This window comes from Copadichromis virginalis, linkage group LG6 (genome assembly GCF_057382275.1).
Source record: "Copadichromis virginalis isolate Kocher_CV1m ecotype Utaka linkage group LG6, C_Virginalis_male_GT1.1, whole genome shotgun sequence".
NCBI lineage: Eukaryota > Metazoa > Chordata > Actinopteri > Cichliformes > Cichlidae > Copadichromis > Copadichromis virginalis.
The window spans coordinates 10,934,672-10,952,809 of record NC_140623.1 but is presented as its reverse complement, the minus strand read 5'-3'; the positions used below and the strand labels follow the sequence as shown (position 1 = coordinate 10,952,809).

Sequence of the window (18,138 nt, the reverse complement as noted above, 5' to 3'; positions counted from 1 at the left end):
AAAACCCACTTTTTAGCCTATGTGGTGCTCACATGGTACCCACAGAAACTTGAAAGATGGGGCCCAGGTGGGTTTCAGTGTACTTTGCCCAGTTGGGGCACATTTAGTTCCCAGATTTTACCAATATAACACCGAGATGGGCTTATTAAATGGGGCCATTATGGAACCCGCGGACAATCCCACTTAAAACCCACTTTTTAGCCTATGTGGTGCCCACATGGTACCCACAAAAACTTGAAAGATGGGGCCCAGGTGGGTTTCTGTGTACTTTTCCCAGTTGGGGCCCATTTAGTTCCCAGATTTTCCTAACATAACACCTATATGGGCATTTAATATGGGGCCATTACGGAACCCGCGGACAATCCTATATGGGGCCCATTTTTCAGCCCATTTCCAAACCATATGGGCCCCACATATAAATGTTGGCTGGGAGCCAAACTGATTTACTCACGAACAAATAAAACACTGAAAAAAGCCAAACAAGAACATTTTTAAGTTGTCCAATTGACAGGATACATCCGACCAATCCTTCAAATCTGCACTGAAAAAAAGGCCATGTTGGATTTACTTGATTCAATAGTGGACATTGGTTGCACACAAATGTTTTGCTTTGGCAGAAACTTAAACAACTGAGTTAAATCAACACAACTTTTTCATATTCAGTAAACCTGTGCATTTTGTGTTCATAAAACGCGATTGGAACATGTTCAGATGAAGTAAGTTGAGCTCTTGGAATATTTTAATCCTTCACAATTTTGTCATTTTATTTTAACACTATTCAATAACTTTTACCCCAATGCTACTTGGTCACTTAAATACTACATGTTGTCTTCATATTACATAATGTTCAACAAAGTCTAGAGTCTGGTTACCATAAAAATTGAATGGGTCTTCAACAACTACCATCCTTCTATCTTTATCCTGGTTGCAGGAGGGCTGGGAAATAACCCTGAAGTGATAGATTACGGTGCAGGGTACACCCTGGACAGCTCACCAGTCTATCACATAGAAACAAACAACCATTTACATTCACAGGTAATTTAGAATCAGCAGTTAACCCTAACAACTGCATGACTTTTAACTGCGGGAGGAAACCAGAATACCCAGAGAGAAACCTGCAAACTAGCCAGAATGTGGATTTGAACACAGGACCTTCTTACTGTGAAGCAACAGCACTAACCACCATGCCAACAATCTAGGAAATGTAGGAAAGCTATGATTTCCTGTATTTGATGCAGAATTTTTTTGTTTTTGTAATAATACACAATAAATAGCAATAGCATGCACGTGGTGCGTGCAGTTGTCTGCCTCTTATAACTCCAGTGATTTTCCTGCAGTTTGAAATCTTGTGCGATCTTGTGAATTTCATGAGTTCAGCAACTAACCACTCTTACTAGATTGTATCAGGTCGTCTCAACAAGAACAAATTAAGTTGTTGAATTTCGTACAGATTCTTCATGATTTAATTACATTCATAGAAACATGAAATTATTGTGTTCAAATTACAAGTTAGACTTTTTTAATGTAACAACCACCCAATTTACTTTTTTTGGTATACCAAAAAAGTAGAGGTGGCTGCTCGACTTGACTGAGATGGATGCCTTCCTGAAACCACGATCTAAAGAGCGCGAGTCTGAAACCCGTGCAGTGTCACGGGATTTAACATTGATATATTATTGACTTACTTCACTTGAACATGATATGAACAATTTAATCTAGCCTCTCTGCATATCATGTAGTTTCTACACTATGTAGTTACACTTAACTTTAAAGCACGAGGCACTTGTGTTAAATACACGCAAGATGCTTACGTAAATACAAGAGTTGGCCAATCCCTTTTTTTCAGTGTGGGGAAAAGGAGGACACATTTGCTGTTACTCTCATTCCCTTTTATTTGGTATTCCAACTCTGTAACATGCAACTTCTGTCGGTGCTATGCTACTGGAAACTGAATTTCCTAGAGAAACCCACCCGAGGGATTAATGAAGTGTCATCTAATCTAATCTCATCTCATCTCGTCCCTTCTTGCACCAAGATGCCAGGTTCTTTCATTATCCCTCATTCACAGCAGCAAATGCAGAAGCAAGTGTAGCTGTTGCTGTTCTGTGAGTCTATGGTGCATGTGGTGTGATACAGTATGTCCATGTAGAAAGGACGGCACTGTGACGCTGGACTTGTCCTTACTCTGGGCTCCCTCTTTATTCTGGCAACTGGTACAAAGAAAACAGCACACAGTCGTCATCAACAGTGTGAAAAGCAACTGCAACATTCAGTTCACCAGCTTGGGAGTATTTTCCTTTTTTTTCCAAACATAACACTTAACAAAAGACTAATATATATTTTTCCAACACAACATCGATAAAGTCTTTCTTTAAAAGTTCTAGCTGAAACCAAACCTGTGATCATAAAGTGGCAGTATTATTTATTTATTTTTCTCCTTATGGTAACTAAGAGATGAGAGACATTATATCTCCTTTTTCCTAACCAACAACAACAATAAAAAGAGCTTTTCTCTTATAAAACAAAATCATTCTTCATCATTTTTTTTATACAACATCAACTAAAACTTGTACTTAACAGTGCCTTCCTGGTACAAAGAAAACAGCATACAGTCGCCATCAACAGTGTGAAAAGCAACTGCAACATTCAGTTCTGTTAACAAGAATTAGAACTTGTAGGGCCCTTCAATTGACCCGTCACCCCACTAGGAAAATGATGGTATGACGGTATGACAGATTACCAGTCCAGCCCTGTGGGGATTACACATTCTTCCCTAGCAGCTGGTGACTGTATCGAATTCACTATAGTAGACAGCTCTTCAGCAATGTAATCATGACATCTTGTGAGAAACCATGATACTGTCACGTCATGACATGAATGTCAAAGTCAATAAAAATCATCCAAGTCTACCAAGAAAATCTTTGATACTTGACATCAAAGGCAAAATATGGGCAAGATTGTATTTGGTGCTTAGTTCCCACATTATCCTTATTACTATTATTAGCTAAAGCCACTAGCCACTACCTTAATAATGGCTGAACAGATGGCCAATGTGCCTTCACATAATGTTATTTTACGGTGCTGCCCTTATTTCCACAGGGTTTCCTCAGTGGATGGATTCTTGTGCTTGATTTGGCAAAGATATACTCCCAGATGCACCCCCTTACGCAACCCTCTAAACTTTCCTGGTGACCCACTGGGTAAAATGGTAAATGGCCTGTATTTGTATAGTGCCTTACTTAGTCCCTAAGGACCCCAAAGCGCTTTACACTACATTCAGTCATTCACACACTGGTGATGGCAAGCTACATTGTAGCCACAGCTGCCCTGGGGCACACTGACAGAGGCGAGGCTGCCGGACACTGGCGCCACCGGGCCCTCTGACCACCACCAGTAGGCAACGGGTGAAGTGTCTTGCTCAAGGACACAACGACCGAGACTGTCGGAGCCGGTGCTCGAACGGCAACCTTCTGATGACAAGACGAACTGCCGACTCTTGAGCCACGATCGCCCCTGCTAATTGCTAATAATAAAGCAACTGACAGTAACGTATGTGCCAGCCAGGTTAACACTTGTAAAAGTAGTTGTTGCATCACTCCTCCCAAAGTGTTGTTCAGTGTAAACATCCTCTACTTCAGCTATTAGTGAGGGGAGGCGATGTCTGCCTGCCTGTAGCACTGCTGTGTAAAGTTGTGTGTCAGCAGGTGTGTTGGTACTGACACTGTTGCAAATAAGTATCTAATCCAATAGTAATTTTTAGTAGAAATTAGTAATGAACCCTGTACAGAGGAAAGAGATCTCAAGGTTCTCCCAGCAAGAAGACATATTTCCCAAGGACTCTTTAAAAATCGCCTTAATAAAACAGAACTTATTATTTAAGTTTAAAAAGTCAAGAAAAAACAAAGACATAAAATTAAGGTTTGTGTGGCTGTTTAAACTGTTTAGTTTTGAAATCATACTACTTTCACTTCACTTATTTCACAGTCATAGTAACCATGAAACATTTTTAACACATAAAGAGTTTCACTTTAACAAGTCTACAAGGTGCTGTTCTACCTGCCGTTGGTGGCTTACATGTTAAGTAACTTGATAAAGAGTACAAAGGGGATTGAAAAACTCACATACTCATAGTGGCTGTTTCATTCTCAGATATGAAATGTCAAAACATGTGACCAACCATATCACTAAGTTACTGTCATCAGTAAAAAAAAACAAAAAAAAACCCCCAATGTGCGTAGCTTCTTCTTTTCTTTGAACTCTCTTTCATAAGTCACACTAGATGATAGATATAAAGAAGTGTTATATAGGGCAAAGGTAAAGCCTGAATTATCTTACAGACATGGAAATGACAGAACACTGAACACACCCGGATGTCACTTATTTTTATTTTATTATATTTTAGTTTAATAGGCAGGCAGTCTAAGAACAAACTGCTCTATTGGGATGAAACAGAGGTCTTAAAGATAAGCTGGGGCCTGATTATTAATGACTTTGTATGTGAGGAGAATAATTTTAAATTATATTCTAGATTTAACAGGGAGGCAATAAAAGAACCAATATGGGAAAAATATGCTCTCTCCTTCACTGTTGGTGTTTTAGGAAGTTGTTAAGACAACTTGATAATAATGAATTACAGCTCATTATTATCAAAAGTATTGCTTGTAATTTCACCTCTGCACATCAGACAATCAATTTGTGCTTGGAGTGCAGACTTTCAGCTTTATTTCAAAATTCAAAGCAAAAGTTTTGTATCTGTTTATTATCTGATATTAAAGACATTTCTATACATCACCCAATGCTGTGTGTCCTCCACTGAGATGCTCTGCTAGGTCTTTACTGTTTGTGGGTCTCTTTGTCTTCAGTTTTATCTTCAGTAACTTAAAAGCATGCTGTATGCAGTCCTTGGAGAATATCCTTTCTTTATTTGAGAAACTCTTGGGTTGTTATGCTTTTGCACCCATTATCTATTTGCATTATGAAGTGCTGGCCAGCCAATTCTGCAGCATTTGGCTGATTCTGAGCTGAGAGTATAAACCTGTACACTTCAGAATTTGTCCTTGCTATATCTATCAGCAGTGGCATCTTCACAGTGGCCCTGACCTCATGAGCTGTATCTTCCCTTCTGCATACGTTTGTCTCGTCATCCTTCTGGTACAAGTCCATCTTGGTTTCTCCTAGAGTCGTCTTCTCCTTCTTTCAGCTGCTTGTTTAAGAAATCATTACAGTAGATCATTGGCCTCCATTTCACCCTGCCCCGAGCACCCAGACTGTCTGGATGTTAGGACTCTTTTCTTCCTGTCTTCTTGTTTTTCTGCCTTGCAGCTCCATCTTCAACATCCACTCTCAAATATCCCTCCTCTGCACGTATGCAAACCATCTCAGCCTAACCTCACTAACGTTGTCTCCAAACTGCTTAAGCTGAGCTGTCCCTCTGATGTTCTCATGTCTAGTCTCATTCTTCTGGTCACTCACATTGAAACCTTAAGATCTTCAATTCTGCTACTTGTTAGTGCTACCATCTCCAAACACACATACACACATAAACCATACATACCAACTACCAACTTGTAAACCTTGCCTTTCACTCTAGCTATATGTCTGTCACAAATCCCTTCTGACACTTGTCTCCACCCTGCCTGATCCCAATTATTTAAACTCATCCACCTTCACTATCTCTACTCCTTGCACATGTCTCTCTCTCATTCACATGCATTTATTCTGTTTTGCTTCTACTGACTTGCAGTCCTCTATCTGACACCAGTAGAGCTGTTTTTCAGCAGGAGACTCACTGCTCCTCACTGATAAGCTCTTTCCTATAACTTCATGGTATGGATCCTCGGCTTTATCATTCTGTAGTTGTTAAGCTTTAGACAACACTGTCATACTTGAAAATTACCTCAGACATCCTCTCATTGTCCAGGATTGTGTTTAACAATGTGATCAGCCATTTCCTCCTTACTAATCATTTGCACTTACTGATTCACTAACTCTCTCTAGATCCTTTACCACCTGTTTGAAGCTGTGGCCTCAGATGCCTTTCAAATCAAATCAAATCAAATCACTGTTTATTGTCACATCACATGTGCAGGCACACTGGCACAGCACATGCGAGTGAAATTCTTGTGTGCGAGCCCCACAAGCAACAGAGATGTGCAAACACAACAACACAAACGAGCAAAATACAAGAATGGCCAACCTGAAACTAATAAATATATGTACAATATATAATAGTGTATGCATTTCTGGATGTGTATACTAAATATTTTCCTACGTGTGTGTGTGTGTGTGTGTGTGTGTGTGTGTGTGTGTGTGTGTGTGTGTGTGTATACACATTTTTACAAATTAAATAGTAAAAAAATAAAATAAAATAATAATAATAATAATAATAATAAAATATATAAAATATACAGAGTTGAATATGTGCAAAACAAGTGGCATTTATATACAGTGTGGAGTGCATAATGTTGAAGTTCCAGTAGTGAAGCTGAGGTGTCTATGACGTGTTCAGCAGTCTGATGGCCTGATGGAAAAAGCTGTCTCTCAGTCTGCTGGTACGGGACCGGATGCTGCAGAACCTCCTTCCTGATGGAAGCAGTCTGAACAGTTTATGGCTGGGGTGACTGGAGTCCTTGATGATCCTCCCCGCTTTCCTCAGGCACCGCTTCCTGTAGATGTCTTGGAGGGAGGGAAGCTCACCTCCAATTATCCGTTCAGAGCACCGCACTACTCGCTGGAGAGCTTTGCAGTTGTAGGCGGTGCTGTTGCCATACCAGGTGGTGATGCATCCAGTGAGGATGCTCTCAATGGCACAGTGATAGAAGGTCCTGAGGATGCGGGGGCTCATGCCGAATCTTTTCAGTCTCCTGAGAAAGAAGAGGCGCTGCTGGGCCTTCTTCACTGTTTTGTTTGTGTGTACTGACCACGTAAGATCCTCAGCCAGGTGTACTCCAAGGAACCGGAAGCTGCTCACTCTCTCCACAGCAGCGCCGTTGATGGTGATGGGGGTGTGTACTTCTCTGCACCTCCGGAAGTCCACTATCAACTCCTTTGTCTTTGCGACGTTGAGGGTGAGATGGTTGTCTTGACACCAGTGGGTCAGGGCGCTGACCTCCTCCCTGTAAGCCGTCTCATCACCGTTGGTGATAAGACCCACCACTGTAGTGTCGTCCGCAAACTTCACAATGATGTTGGAGCTGTTAGTGGCTGTGCAGTCGTAGGTGTAGAGTGAGTACAGGAGAGGGCTCAGTACACACCCCTGTGGAGCACCAGTGTTCAGTGTGATGGGGGATGAGGTGATGCTGCCCAGTCTGACCACCTGGCGTCTGTCAGACAGGAAGCTAAGGATCCAGCTGCAGAGGGAGCTGCTCAGTCCTAGATCCTGCAGTTTCCTGTCCAGCTTCGAGGGAACGATGGTATTGAATGCTGAGCTGTAATCTACAAACAGCATCCTCACATACGTGTCTCTCTTCTCCAGGTGTGACAGGGCAGTGTGTAGTGTCAGGGCTATGGCATCATCAGTGGACCTGTTGTGGCGGTATGCAAACTGTAGAGGGTCCAGTGAGTCGGGTAGTGCAGAGCAGATGAAGTCCCTGACCAGCTTCTCGAAGCATTTGCTTACGATGGGGGTCAGGGCTACAGGTCGCCAGTCGTTCAATGAGGAGATGGTGGAGGATTTGGGTACAGGGACGATGGTGGCCATTTTGAAGCAGGCTGGGACTACAGACAGAGAGAGGGAAAGGTTGAAGATGTGCGTGAACACTCCAGCCAGCTGAGCCGCGCATGACCTGAGGACGCGGCCGGGAATCCCGTCCGGACCAGTAGCTTTGCGTGCGTTCACCTTCCTTTCAACCACTCATGTAAAGAAAAAACACCTAATAAGGAAGGAAGGAAGAGAAAGCAGACTTTCTGGGTAGTGAATGACGTTTTGTGTTTGTTTTTTTTATCAGTGGAAAGAAAATTGTTTTCTGTGAAGAGACGAGGGTTAGGATGTGGTTTGAGCCTTTAGTGTGTATTTGTGGTTATCGTGCTTCTGACTCAGTGAGGCAAAAAGAAAGCGATAAGAGGGTCATCTTTCTCACTTTTTTCTTGTAATGCGTTAGGGGAAGTCCAAAAGTCAGAAGACGATATAAATAAAGAGAACATACGCTTCACAGCTCTGTGAAAATGATAAGAATGAGTTAGAACACAAAGATACTTTTTTTTAAATGTCATGGTCAATCATCATGACGCTGCTGGGCTAATGAAATTTGCTTCAGCTGTCGTTTTCTTGCATTTATATTTAATGCACCATGTTATTAGTAATCTGCAGGCACTTTACAGGTCACACATTTACCTGGCCAACTCATCTGCATCAATCATCTGATGTAGACTAAAGAATGAAAAGACACGCAGTGAGAAACCACAAACAGTGGGAAGGTTGGTGTGACAGTAATCAGAAACATGTTTCTGGAGCTGGAGACACTTACAAACAGGTACAGAGTGAGGAAGAAGCCAGACTACAGGAAAGCGAAGCCACACAATGATCACAGATGGGATCACAGAAATGCATGGGAGGAGAAAGAAAGGAGAGCGGAAGGAAGGTGAAGTGCAACATGGAAGATCTAGCTGAAAGAAGGCAGTGCCAAAGACTTGATCTGAGGATATGTTGGAATTAAAAATAAATACGATTGTCTGGGGGTAATCACAATGAGAGTACTTGAGGCAGAGGTTATACTAAATTTAGAGCTATATAAATCTAGATTTATATTATTTATATTATATTTAGCTCAGTATTGTCTGAATTATTTAGACAATTATGACTTTAAGACATGCTTAAATTGGACTAAATGAACATTTTGTCTGGCCTCATAGATAAATATAGCTGGGCTCTGACATCACAGCAATGAAAATGCATGCAGTACTTTAGTGATATTGTTGAAGTTAAGCATGAATAAAGATGAGTGTCAGCACAGAACCTCGTGAAACCCCATGATGAACTTTTTGTGTTTAAGTTCTATGAAACAACTGGAATCTGTCTGAAAGGTTTAAATGCAGAGGATTTCAGTACAGGAATAAACAAAGAGCTGCTTCACATCAAACACTATATGACATGTTTCAACCATTGGGTAGATTTGGCAGAGTAAAGTTCAGCTTCTTCTTTGATATTTATAACAGTAGATCAGGAAGGAAGTGCTATTTCCTTCATGCATTTGGACCACCTGTTACAGAAACCATAAACTGCTTTGAAACATTTTTGTGAGTTGCAGCACACAACTGAAAGCTCTGAAAGCTCATTTTAAGAGGATCAGTCAGCATGATTTCCTCTTTCACACCTTTTATATCAACTTGAAAAGCTTTGAGCAGGAAGTGAACCTGTCAGATTAATGGAACATTTGAGTTCTCAGAAAGATCCACAGTTTTTGTTCTATAGAAGATGTGATCTGAAGATCTTCTTTATGAGTCTGGCTCTATGTTTGGGGCAAAGCTGGAGTATCTAATGTGACGTGATATTTATTATGTGAATGAGAATCTAAACCAACTTCAGTACTATGCTGTTTAAACATAATATGTTTGTATTGAGCACTATGAAAAGAAAAGTTTGTCTGAAATGTGTTCTTGCAAAGATAAAATGCTTAAAGTCAGTTAATGCATAATGTGAAGACATTAGGTGAGGATGTGGGTGTTTGCTGGTTAGCTTGCTCTTGGCTGCAAAACCACGAAAAGCACAAATCCACACAAACACAGTTTAAATGTCAGTGTGGTCCACATGCAAAGGGAGCTACTGCTAATACTTATAAATAGTGCCGTGTGTGTGTGTGTGTGTGTGTGTGTGTGTGTGTGTGTGTGTGTGTGTGTGTGGCCAAAAGATTCAAAAAATGAAGCAACAACCCAGAACAGCCAGTTTCCACCTGATGCTGCATGCTTGAAGTTATCAGCTCAGAGTTATACAGACAGGTGCACTGCAGGTACTGTTATATACAACCGTTTATAAGTTGAAGAATCAGATTCGATGAAACTAAAGGGTTACAAGGCTTCAAGTGAAACACTCAGAAGCTCAAATGTTCGTCAGAAGAGCTCTGTGGGTTGTGATCGAGAGATGATCTAGATTTGTGGCTGTAGTTCTGGCAGTGACCTCACAGAATTCACCTGCCTTTTTTGTCTTGTCAGTTTAGTTGGTTACATTTGATACGTAAACAAAGTAACACCCTCATGTGATGCTCTTTGACAGGATATCAGGTGAAATTAAGTCAGCAGTTGGAAGCAGATCAGTTGCAGCTCAGCCAGCAGGTAAGTGTCACTGACTGAAGTCCTTTAATGGACAGCGTGTGTGCTTTAATGTACAGCTATTATTATTTTTATAAGAGAAATGTATTATTACAATTACAATATTAAAAATGTTTTACTGAATGTTGTTCAGTTTAAGATTCAGTGCAAATTTCTTTTGTGTAAGAAAACATCCAGGAGATCAGGTTGTTGTTATTTATGTATCAGTTTTATTTGATTTGACATGGTGGAGCAGATCAAACCAAGTGAACACAAACCGAGCAGCCAACAGTTTGTGAGGCTGTGGTAGAGATGCATGTCTGAAAGAAAAGACCACAAATGCAACAGCAATGGAAACATTAATTTTTGAAGCGCTTCATGTAAATTATGATTTCAATTCAATTTTATTTTATGTAGATGTCTCCAAACCACAATAACAGTTGCTGAACAGCACTTTGTGTTGTATATGTATTGACTGTTTGGAGAAATAAAACTGTGTCGTCTCTAATCATGTTGCTAACATGGTAACATTTTATTTCATGTGGTTACCTTTGCAGGATGAGAAGAATCAGGAAGCAGTCAGTCAATACCTAAAGCAACTACAGTCCTTCAAGTCTTCCAGTCACAGTCACCATCCCAGCAGCCTCTAAGAAAGAAAACTGTCGACTTAATGGAGAGAAATAAGAAAAGCCTTTCCCTGTTTATTCTGCTGCCTCTGCTGTTGCTCTGCAGAAGTGATGAGTGTCCCAGGCTTCCAGAGAGTTAGTCTTTATTCCTCTTTATTCATGTTTAACTGATTTTAAGATCTGTTGTTTAACATATTTACTCATTTTCATTTAATCTCTCCTGTTTTAATTCTCACAGATCTCACTTGCTACACTGACTACAATAGAAACATCACATGTTTGTGGAACAGCAGATACGTGTCTGATGACACTGAATGCACCATACATGCTCACTATAAATCTCGACGCCTGTAAGGACCTCAGTCACAAAGAGAAAAGCTCAACACATAAAACTCACAATATATAAATCACACCTGTCATCATGTGCACCAAAAAGAGAATAATAATGTTTTTCTCAGTTCTTACAGCGCTTCCTGTGACCTAAAGTCTGTTGACGTCTCCAGACCAGCAGTAAAGAAGTGCTCCCTGATCTTTGAAATGGAATACACTGTGAGTGTGTGAAAAAATCTAATTGTTTTCAAGCCCAAGATATACAATCATATATCCTATATCTCAGTTTGTAGTTTAATTTAATTAGAAAGAAGAGCTAATATTCTAAAGAAAGCTTAGGGGCAGTCATTGCATTCTTCCAAATAGTTAGTTATCTGTCATTTAACAAAATCAAGCTTTTATTAAGCCCCCTTCTAACATTAAATATTTTTCAAACATTTCTTTTTCCAGTTTCTGTCTATCCATGAGTTGTCCCTTAATCTGAGCTGCAACCAAATGAAGCAGAGTGTAATCACTTCTTTCAAGCCATCCTGTCACAGTGAGTGTAATCTACAGTATACATACTGGCTCTTTGTGATTTACAGTGCGAGCTATTCATGGTGACCTAAAACAACTGTGTGTGTGATCTTGCAGTAAAGGTGAATCCTCCTGCAGAGCCAAAAGTCAACTTCACGTCTGTTTCCTGGTTGTCCCAAGTCCCCGAACATGAAAGGATCAGTTCATATAGAAGTGAAGTCGAGTGGAAGAAGCAGGATCAGTCATGGAGTGTAAGTTTAGATTTTATGACACAATGTGAACAAGTTTAAGTATAAAGTTGAGATCATGAAAGTTCACATGTGAAACAAGATTCGTTCTCAACCCCACACTGGTTTCTGTGTGTCAGGATCCTGCTGTGCACAATAAAAGTGGCATTCAGTGTGAGCAGGAGTGCAAGGCAGAGCTGGAGCCAGATTTGCTGATACAAGGCGAGAGGTACAAGGCACGAGTTCGTGTGCGGTCTATTTTTCGGCACCGCGAGGGAGCCTGGAGTGACTGGAGCCCCACTGCATCATGGGAGTCACCAGTAGGGAAAATAAAACCACCACCAGGTACATTTATCTCAACATGTTTTGTTTAACATAACATACCAATGTCAAAATCTTTCCAATTCATTTATGCTGAGCATGATTACTGCAGTATGGAATAATTATGTATATGGGAAAATGTTTAAAGTTTGAAGCGTGTTGGTGTGTAATACACAGCATAGAGGGGAAGAAGCCATTGTGAAAAATGTCCAATGCTGTAATATAACTCACAACCTTCAACATACAAGGGAAAAGTGAAGGAGTGGTAACTGCCACTCAGCCACTAAGGGAGAGGTGAGAGAGAGGGCTGGCTCTCCATTCAAAGTCAATAGGACTGATCTAGGAGTGGTCTGTCTGCAACAAACACTCGTTAGCCACCAAAGAAGAAGATAAACGGCAGACAACAATAACACATACTACCAATATTACAACTACATTAATTCTCAGATTCAAAAGTATCAATGTCCACATCTGGACTGTTTCCTTGAGTTGATGAAATTGTTTAGTTTCCATTCGGTAGTTTTTCATGGGAACATAAAATATGCAGTCCATATGGGGAACCAGTGCAAGGCCTTGAATGGGCTAAAACACAAAAGAGACTTATCATAGAGGTCCTACAACACTTAGAGGGTTGTCACATCAACAACTCAGCAGCTTCATGGCACTGGCATGCATGGCTGCTGATGGAAATAGTTAGCTGGTCTTTACTGGTGAATGCTTACAGAGCAGCTACAGCAACAACAATACTTTCTTTTCTGATTCAGTCAAATATTACAAACTCACAGGATGGGCCTGTAATGACCCAAAACATGCAGCAAAAGGAACAGAGATGTTCATAAAAGGACAAATCGGTCACATGACCCCAGCCCAACATGGCGTACTTTCACTTAGTGAAGACAGACAGAAGAAAGACCCAGAAGCAAACAGCAACTGAAGGAGGCTGCAGTAAAGGGAAGAAATGGCATTTTGAAGGTTTCTGACTTCAGACAGTCACATACAAAAGATTTGCACTCAAGGATTAGTAATAATAATTAGATGAAGGGCATAACTGAAAATGTCTGTATTTTTATAATCCATGCACTTCATGCAAAAGAATCAGAATCAGAATCAGAAACTTTATTGTCATTGTCATGAGAACAACGAAATTAAGAATGGTCCCCGATCATTGCATCATCCCTAGCAATATCAAAATATAAATAAAACAATAAAATTCAATAAATAAAATAGATAGAATACTTAAAATACTAATAAGATATAACAGTAAAACATTCACATACATTCCCACACACATGCTTCAGACCGTGCATAGATTAACACAAGAGTGGCGTGATGGACATTTTTTTGTAGTATTCAGATGTGTTATTGCAGTTGGATAACAGCTGTGTTCATCCTTAGTCTCTTGAATAATAAATCACACTCACATCTTGATTTCTATTTAAATTCACTGTATCGGCTGCAGAAGCAAACTTGTCTGTGTCTCATGGACTTGGCTGTATGACCCAGTTTTCTCATGTTTCTGAGCCACTGTGTCCTGATCTGTCCCGTATTTTTCAGGTAATACGTTTGTTGTTCCTGTAACGATAGTCGGTGTGGTGGTGTTGCTGGCAGGCCTGCTCTTAAGCACTCACAAAACCACCCGGTACGTGAGCACAGACACAAGTTTCTATGGCAAATAATATTATTAGAATTTCTTCTATTTTGATTTACTTAAGTTATTTTCTGACAACTCTGATTTATTTTTTATTTTTTTAGGGTTTACATAGTAAAGAAAATCAAAGGTCCACCCATACCAGACCCAGGAAAATCCTTCCTGCGAGAAATCCAGGTAAGTGTACTTCAGGGCAGTAAACATAGTATTTATGAAATACTGTGGTGAATTTGTTTGCAGGAAATCAAATTATTATCATATATTCAAAGCTGTGTTTTAGCCAATAGTTTTAGTGCAATAGTGACTCTTCTTTAGTGTAGGGTTAAGAGTAGAGTGCGTCATCACAGTGTTAAAATAAAATGCTGGATAAGTTTCATGGGAAGTCTATTATACAATGATTTAATTTTCGTTCAGTACAGTTTTATTCATGCAGCACCATTTAACAACAACAGTCACCTCACAGTATTTTCTCTGTTAACCTGTTGCCTGCTGGGAACAAGGCTCACTGTATAACCACAGAGGTGGACTGCATCAGGGTCTAATTTTCATGTCTAAACATATTCATTAAAAAAAAAACCTCTGCAAAGTAGCAGGGAGCTACAGAGAGTTTAAGGAGTCTAAAAGCAAAACAAAATAAGCTAATGTAGCTTAAAAAGCAGACGGACACAACATGTACCATAAAAAGACAGAGCATTGCAGATAGCTGTGAATTCTGTGGGAGGTGGAACCAGACAGACAAAGTGACTCACTAATCCAGCCACAGACTTATGACCTTTATGATCCAAACAACTCAAATTCACTAAAGTTTGAGTGAAGCACCCCAAACAGCTGATGCTTTCCTATTTAATCCCATTAAAGTGCAGATTGATAATTTTATATATTTCAAATCTTTCTAATCTCTTCTGTTCTGTGACTTTCTCTCCTCCAGAGTGGGTTCTCCAGTGAATACTTTCACTCCTTCTTGAAACCAGTGGAAATTATCACTGTAGAATTAACCTCACCTGTGGATGCTGCTGTGGCCTACAAGCCAGATGAGAAGATGGTGTTGAACAAAGGCAGCTATGACTCCACCAGCTCCAGCTTCACTAACCCAAGTTACTCTGAGCTTTGTAGCCCTCCTCCTATTTCCTCACTCACTGCTGGGAATCTGAAGCCCTGTGCGGTTGACACGCCTTATGGTCCTGTTGGTACTCAGGGTGAAGGAAAAAGCGCAGAACAGGAAAGTGATGAAGCGAGAGAGAAAGAAAAGGAGACGTTAATGTTGCTGCTCAAAGGCAGCAGTAACAGTGAGCCAGTGCAGGTGATTTCAGACTACGAGAAAACTGAGAGGCTCGACAATGATCGATTTAGGCTCCAGAGTCTAGATTCAGGCATGTGCAGTTGTGCAGAGGTCAGTGAAGAGAGCATGGAGGCAGATAGCATCAATATGACTGATAGCCATGATGAAGAACCTGAGGCTGAGGAAGAGAAGGAGGGAGGGAATGAACAAAAGGCAGATTTTCAGAGGCTGTTTGGAAGCAGCGGAGGTGTGTTTGGCAAGTCTATCCAGGTTTGTTCTGATTATGAGCGAGTGGAGAAACAGCAGGCTGACAGCCCGGAGCTTCCCAGCTTGGATTCGGGTGTTAGCAGTGGGGGAGAGGAGCAGCTGAGTCAGGATGAGGGCATGGAGGATGTTGATAAGTCCACTGAATCTACACGCTTCCTGTTTCCACCTCATCCTTCCAGTGCTTTACCATGCTCCCTGCTCTCTTTTCCTCAACTGCTTCTGAACTTGCCTGGGCCACGACTGAGTCCAGCTTTGCAGCTCCAGCCAGGTCACAAGACACAGGGGTTTGCTCTGATGTCAACAGGCAGGTCGGTGGAGCCCTCTGGTGATGGATATATGCCAGTGAAACAGGAGGAGGGCTGAGAACAGACAGCAGGCTCAACTACCAGGACAAAATAGCATGTAGCACATGTATCCACTGTTGCCAACTTAGCGACTTTGTCGCTATATTTAGCGAGTTTTAAGACCCCTTAGCGACTTTTTTTCTAAAAAAAGTTGCTAAAAAAAGACGTGAAAGCGCGTATCGCTTTTATTCTCAACAAGCAGCGGGTGCTGTAACGCAGTCAGTTCTTCTTTTACTCTTTTACTCTTATGCTGTTTTGTGGATCACAAGGTTTAAAACTACTTATAAACACACACACAAAGTAACTCCACCAGAGTGCCAATTTCGGGTCACTTTTGCCGGTCCAAGCCCGGGTAAAGGAGCAGGGTTGGAACTGTGACATTAAAAAAAACAATAATTGCTAAAAGTTAATTTGTAGTTCTAAATAAACTCTAAATGCATTTAGGATGTTTTTTACTCACTTTATGTTTCTTCCACAATGTTATTTCTCTCTCCAACAACATAGGTTACAATTAGATTAGCATGACCAATTATGCAAATTAGGCGATGATGTCATTTGACTTCTAGCGACTTTTAGGACAACCAATAGCGATTTTCCTTACTGAGGCGTTGGCAACACTGCATGTATCACACCCAATCCGGTCGTTAAGTGATGACGTGATGAATCCTACTTCCGGGCCTAAAGTAGTCTGCGTTTAATATGGCTTTTGTGTTGTTAACATGTTTAATGTTTTGTATTTTCTTCTATTTAATCTCAAAAAGCTCCAGTGATCACTGTTGACCTCCCTCGGCTTTTATTACCGTTAATCATTTATTTAAGCTCAGTTTTTAAAACCTTAGGATGTAACTACAGCCCAGCCCATGCAGCAGTATATGAATGACTAACCTCGTATTGTGGATGGATTATCTCAGTTGTTCTCCTGGCTGAAGTTTGGTCCTTTTACAGCATCCTGCCATGCAATTACATTTGTTCCTGACCACCGAGAACACTCACGTTAACTTTTATCGAGTGGAAAAAAAGTTAGCTTGTTTATATTATGCTAACATAGCAGTGTCACTAGCGGTCACGTAGCACATCATTATATACCAGCTAGCCAAACTTCAGTAACCCTACAAACGTCCCTGCTGTTTAGTTTTCTGTCTTCATTTATGCTGGAAGTGATAACAGAGCTGTACGTTTTAATTTGTTTCCAAAACCCCGCAGTCAGGACATGCTATATTGTATTTAGATAGAAGCTAGCGAGCTAACTTCCTGCTAACTTCTAACTCTGTTAAATGTCATAAATTCCGTTTTCATGGATGCCTGGATGTTAAACTCAATTGTTACACCTGGTAGAGCAGAACGCTGATCATTTTATTAAAGATGAAAGACTTTAGACAGTTTTTCAACTCTCAGTAATGCCACAGTGATCGTTTGATACATGGAGCTGCAGCGGAGTTTAGACCCAGACACGGCTAGTGACGTCAGACTTAACGACCGGATAAGTTCTCAGGAAAATGTAACATCACATAAAACTTTATACACTTCACGTTGTTCAGCAGCGCTGGTGGTGATATTTATAAATGTATTTTCCTTTATCTTTAATATTTAAACAAAATAATTTTTCATATATCTGAACTTTGCACTTAAACTGTTACTGTTAAAAACCAAATGTATTATCTAATGAGAAACTAAACTCAAATTAATAATAATATGGTTGTAATAATAAAAGTGTTTGCGTTTATATTGTGGTTTTAGTGAGATCATCTAAATGGCATGTAGCTTATTGTACTGAAACAAATGTTGGTAAAGGAATGTAAGTTCCAGATAGGTGAGTTTGTGAACTAATGTTGTTATCATGATAATCACATATTAACCATAACCAGGATATTTGAAGATGAAATGTCTAGATGTAACAGATCATTAATAGCATAAATGACTTATATAAGAACTTGTATTTGTTTTATAAAAATAATTTTACCTTTTAATAAAATAAATATATGTATACGTCTGTAATGGAATGGAAGTATGTCAATGACAAATAGTCTAATAGTTCACATTATTGTTTTGATCTTGGTTTCCCTGTATGTTGTAGACCATCAAGTCAGTCGTAAAACATGTTGTTTACTGTGATGAACTTCACAATAAAATAAATGACAAGTGTAAATAGCTTGTGGGCCTTTTATTTTTAAAGTTTAATGTAAACCGAAGAAAAGATTTTACATGAACATTTTCAAAAAAATGTGCTCCTGATAATGAATTGATTTGCAGAGGCAAAATTTAAATCAGTGAGAAACTCTTTAGTCCCTGAGATAAAGACACTCATATCTCTGTGTGTAGTAGACTCTTGTTTGCAGGG

General features: G+C 40.1%; 1 protein-coding gene across 1 annotated transcript in view; it reads left to right on the top strand.

The window, feature by feature from the left end:
• LOC146707268 (uncharacterized) overlaps positions 1-17,946 on the top strand; it is a 30,573-nt gene extending 12,627 nt beyond the window's left edge. The window contains exons 3-12 of the mRNA XM_085458599.1: positions 10,208-10,266; positions 10,800-11,003; positions 11,107-11,218; positions 11,327-11,417; positions 11,649-11,736; positions 11,832-11,965; positions 12,082-12,286; positions 13,817-13,901; positions 14,015-14,087; positions 14,839-17,946. Coding sequence (XP_085314725.1) covers positions 10,913-11,003; positions 11,107-11,218; positions 11,327-11,417; positions 11,649-11,736; positions 11,832-11,965; positions 12,082-12,286; positions 13,817-13,901; positions 14,015-14,087; positions 14,839-15,819 — 1,860 coding nt within the window. The 5' untranslated portion in view covers positions 10,208-10,266; positions 10,800-10,912 and the 3' untranslated portion in view covers positions 15,820-17,946. The remainder of the gene's footprint in view (positions 1-10,207; positions 10,267-10,799; positions 11,004-11,106; positions 11,219-11,326; positions 11,418-11,648; positions 11,737-11,831; positions 11,966-12,081; positions 12,287-13,816; positions 13,902-14,014; positions 14,088-14,838) is intronic.
• Positions 17,947-18,138: the final 192 nt, after the last annotated feature.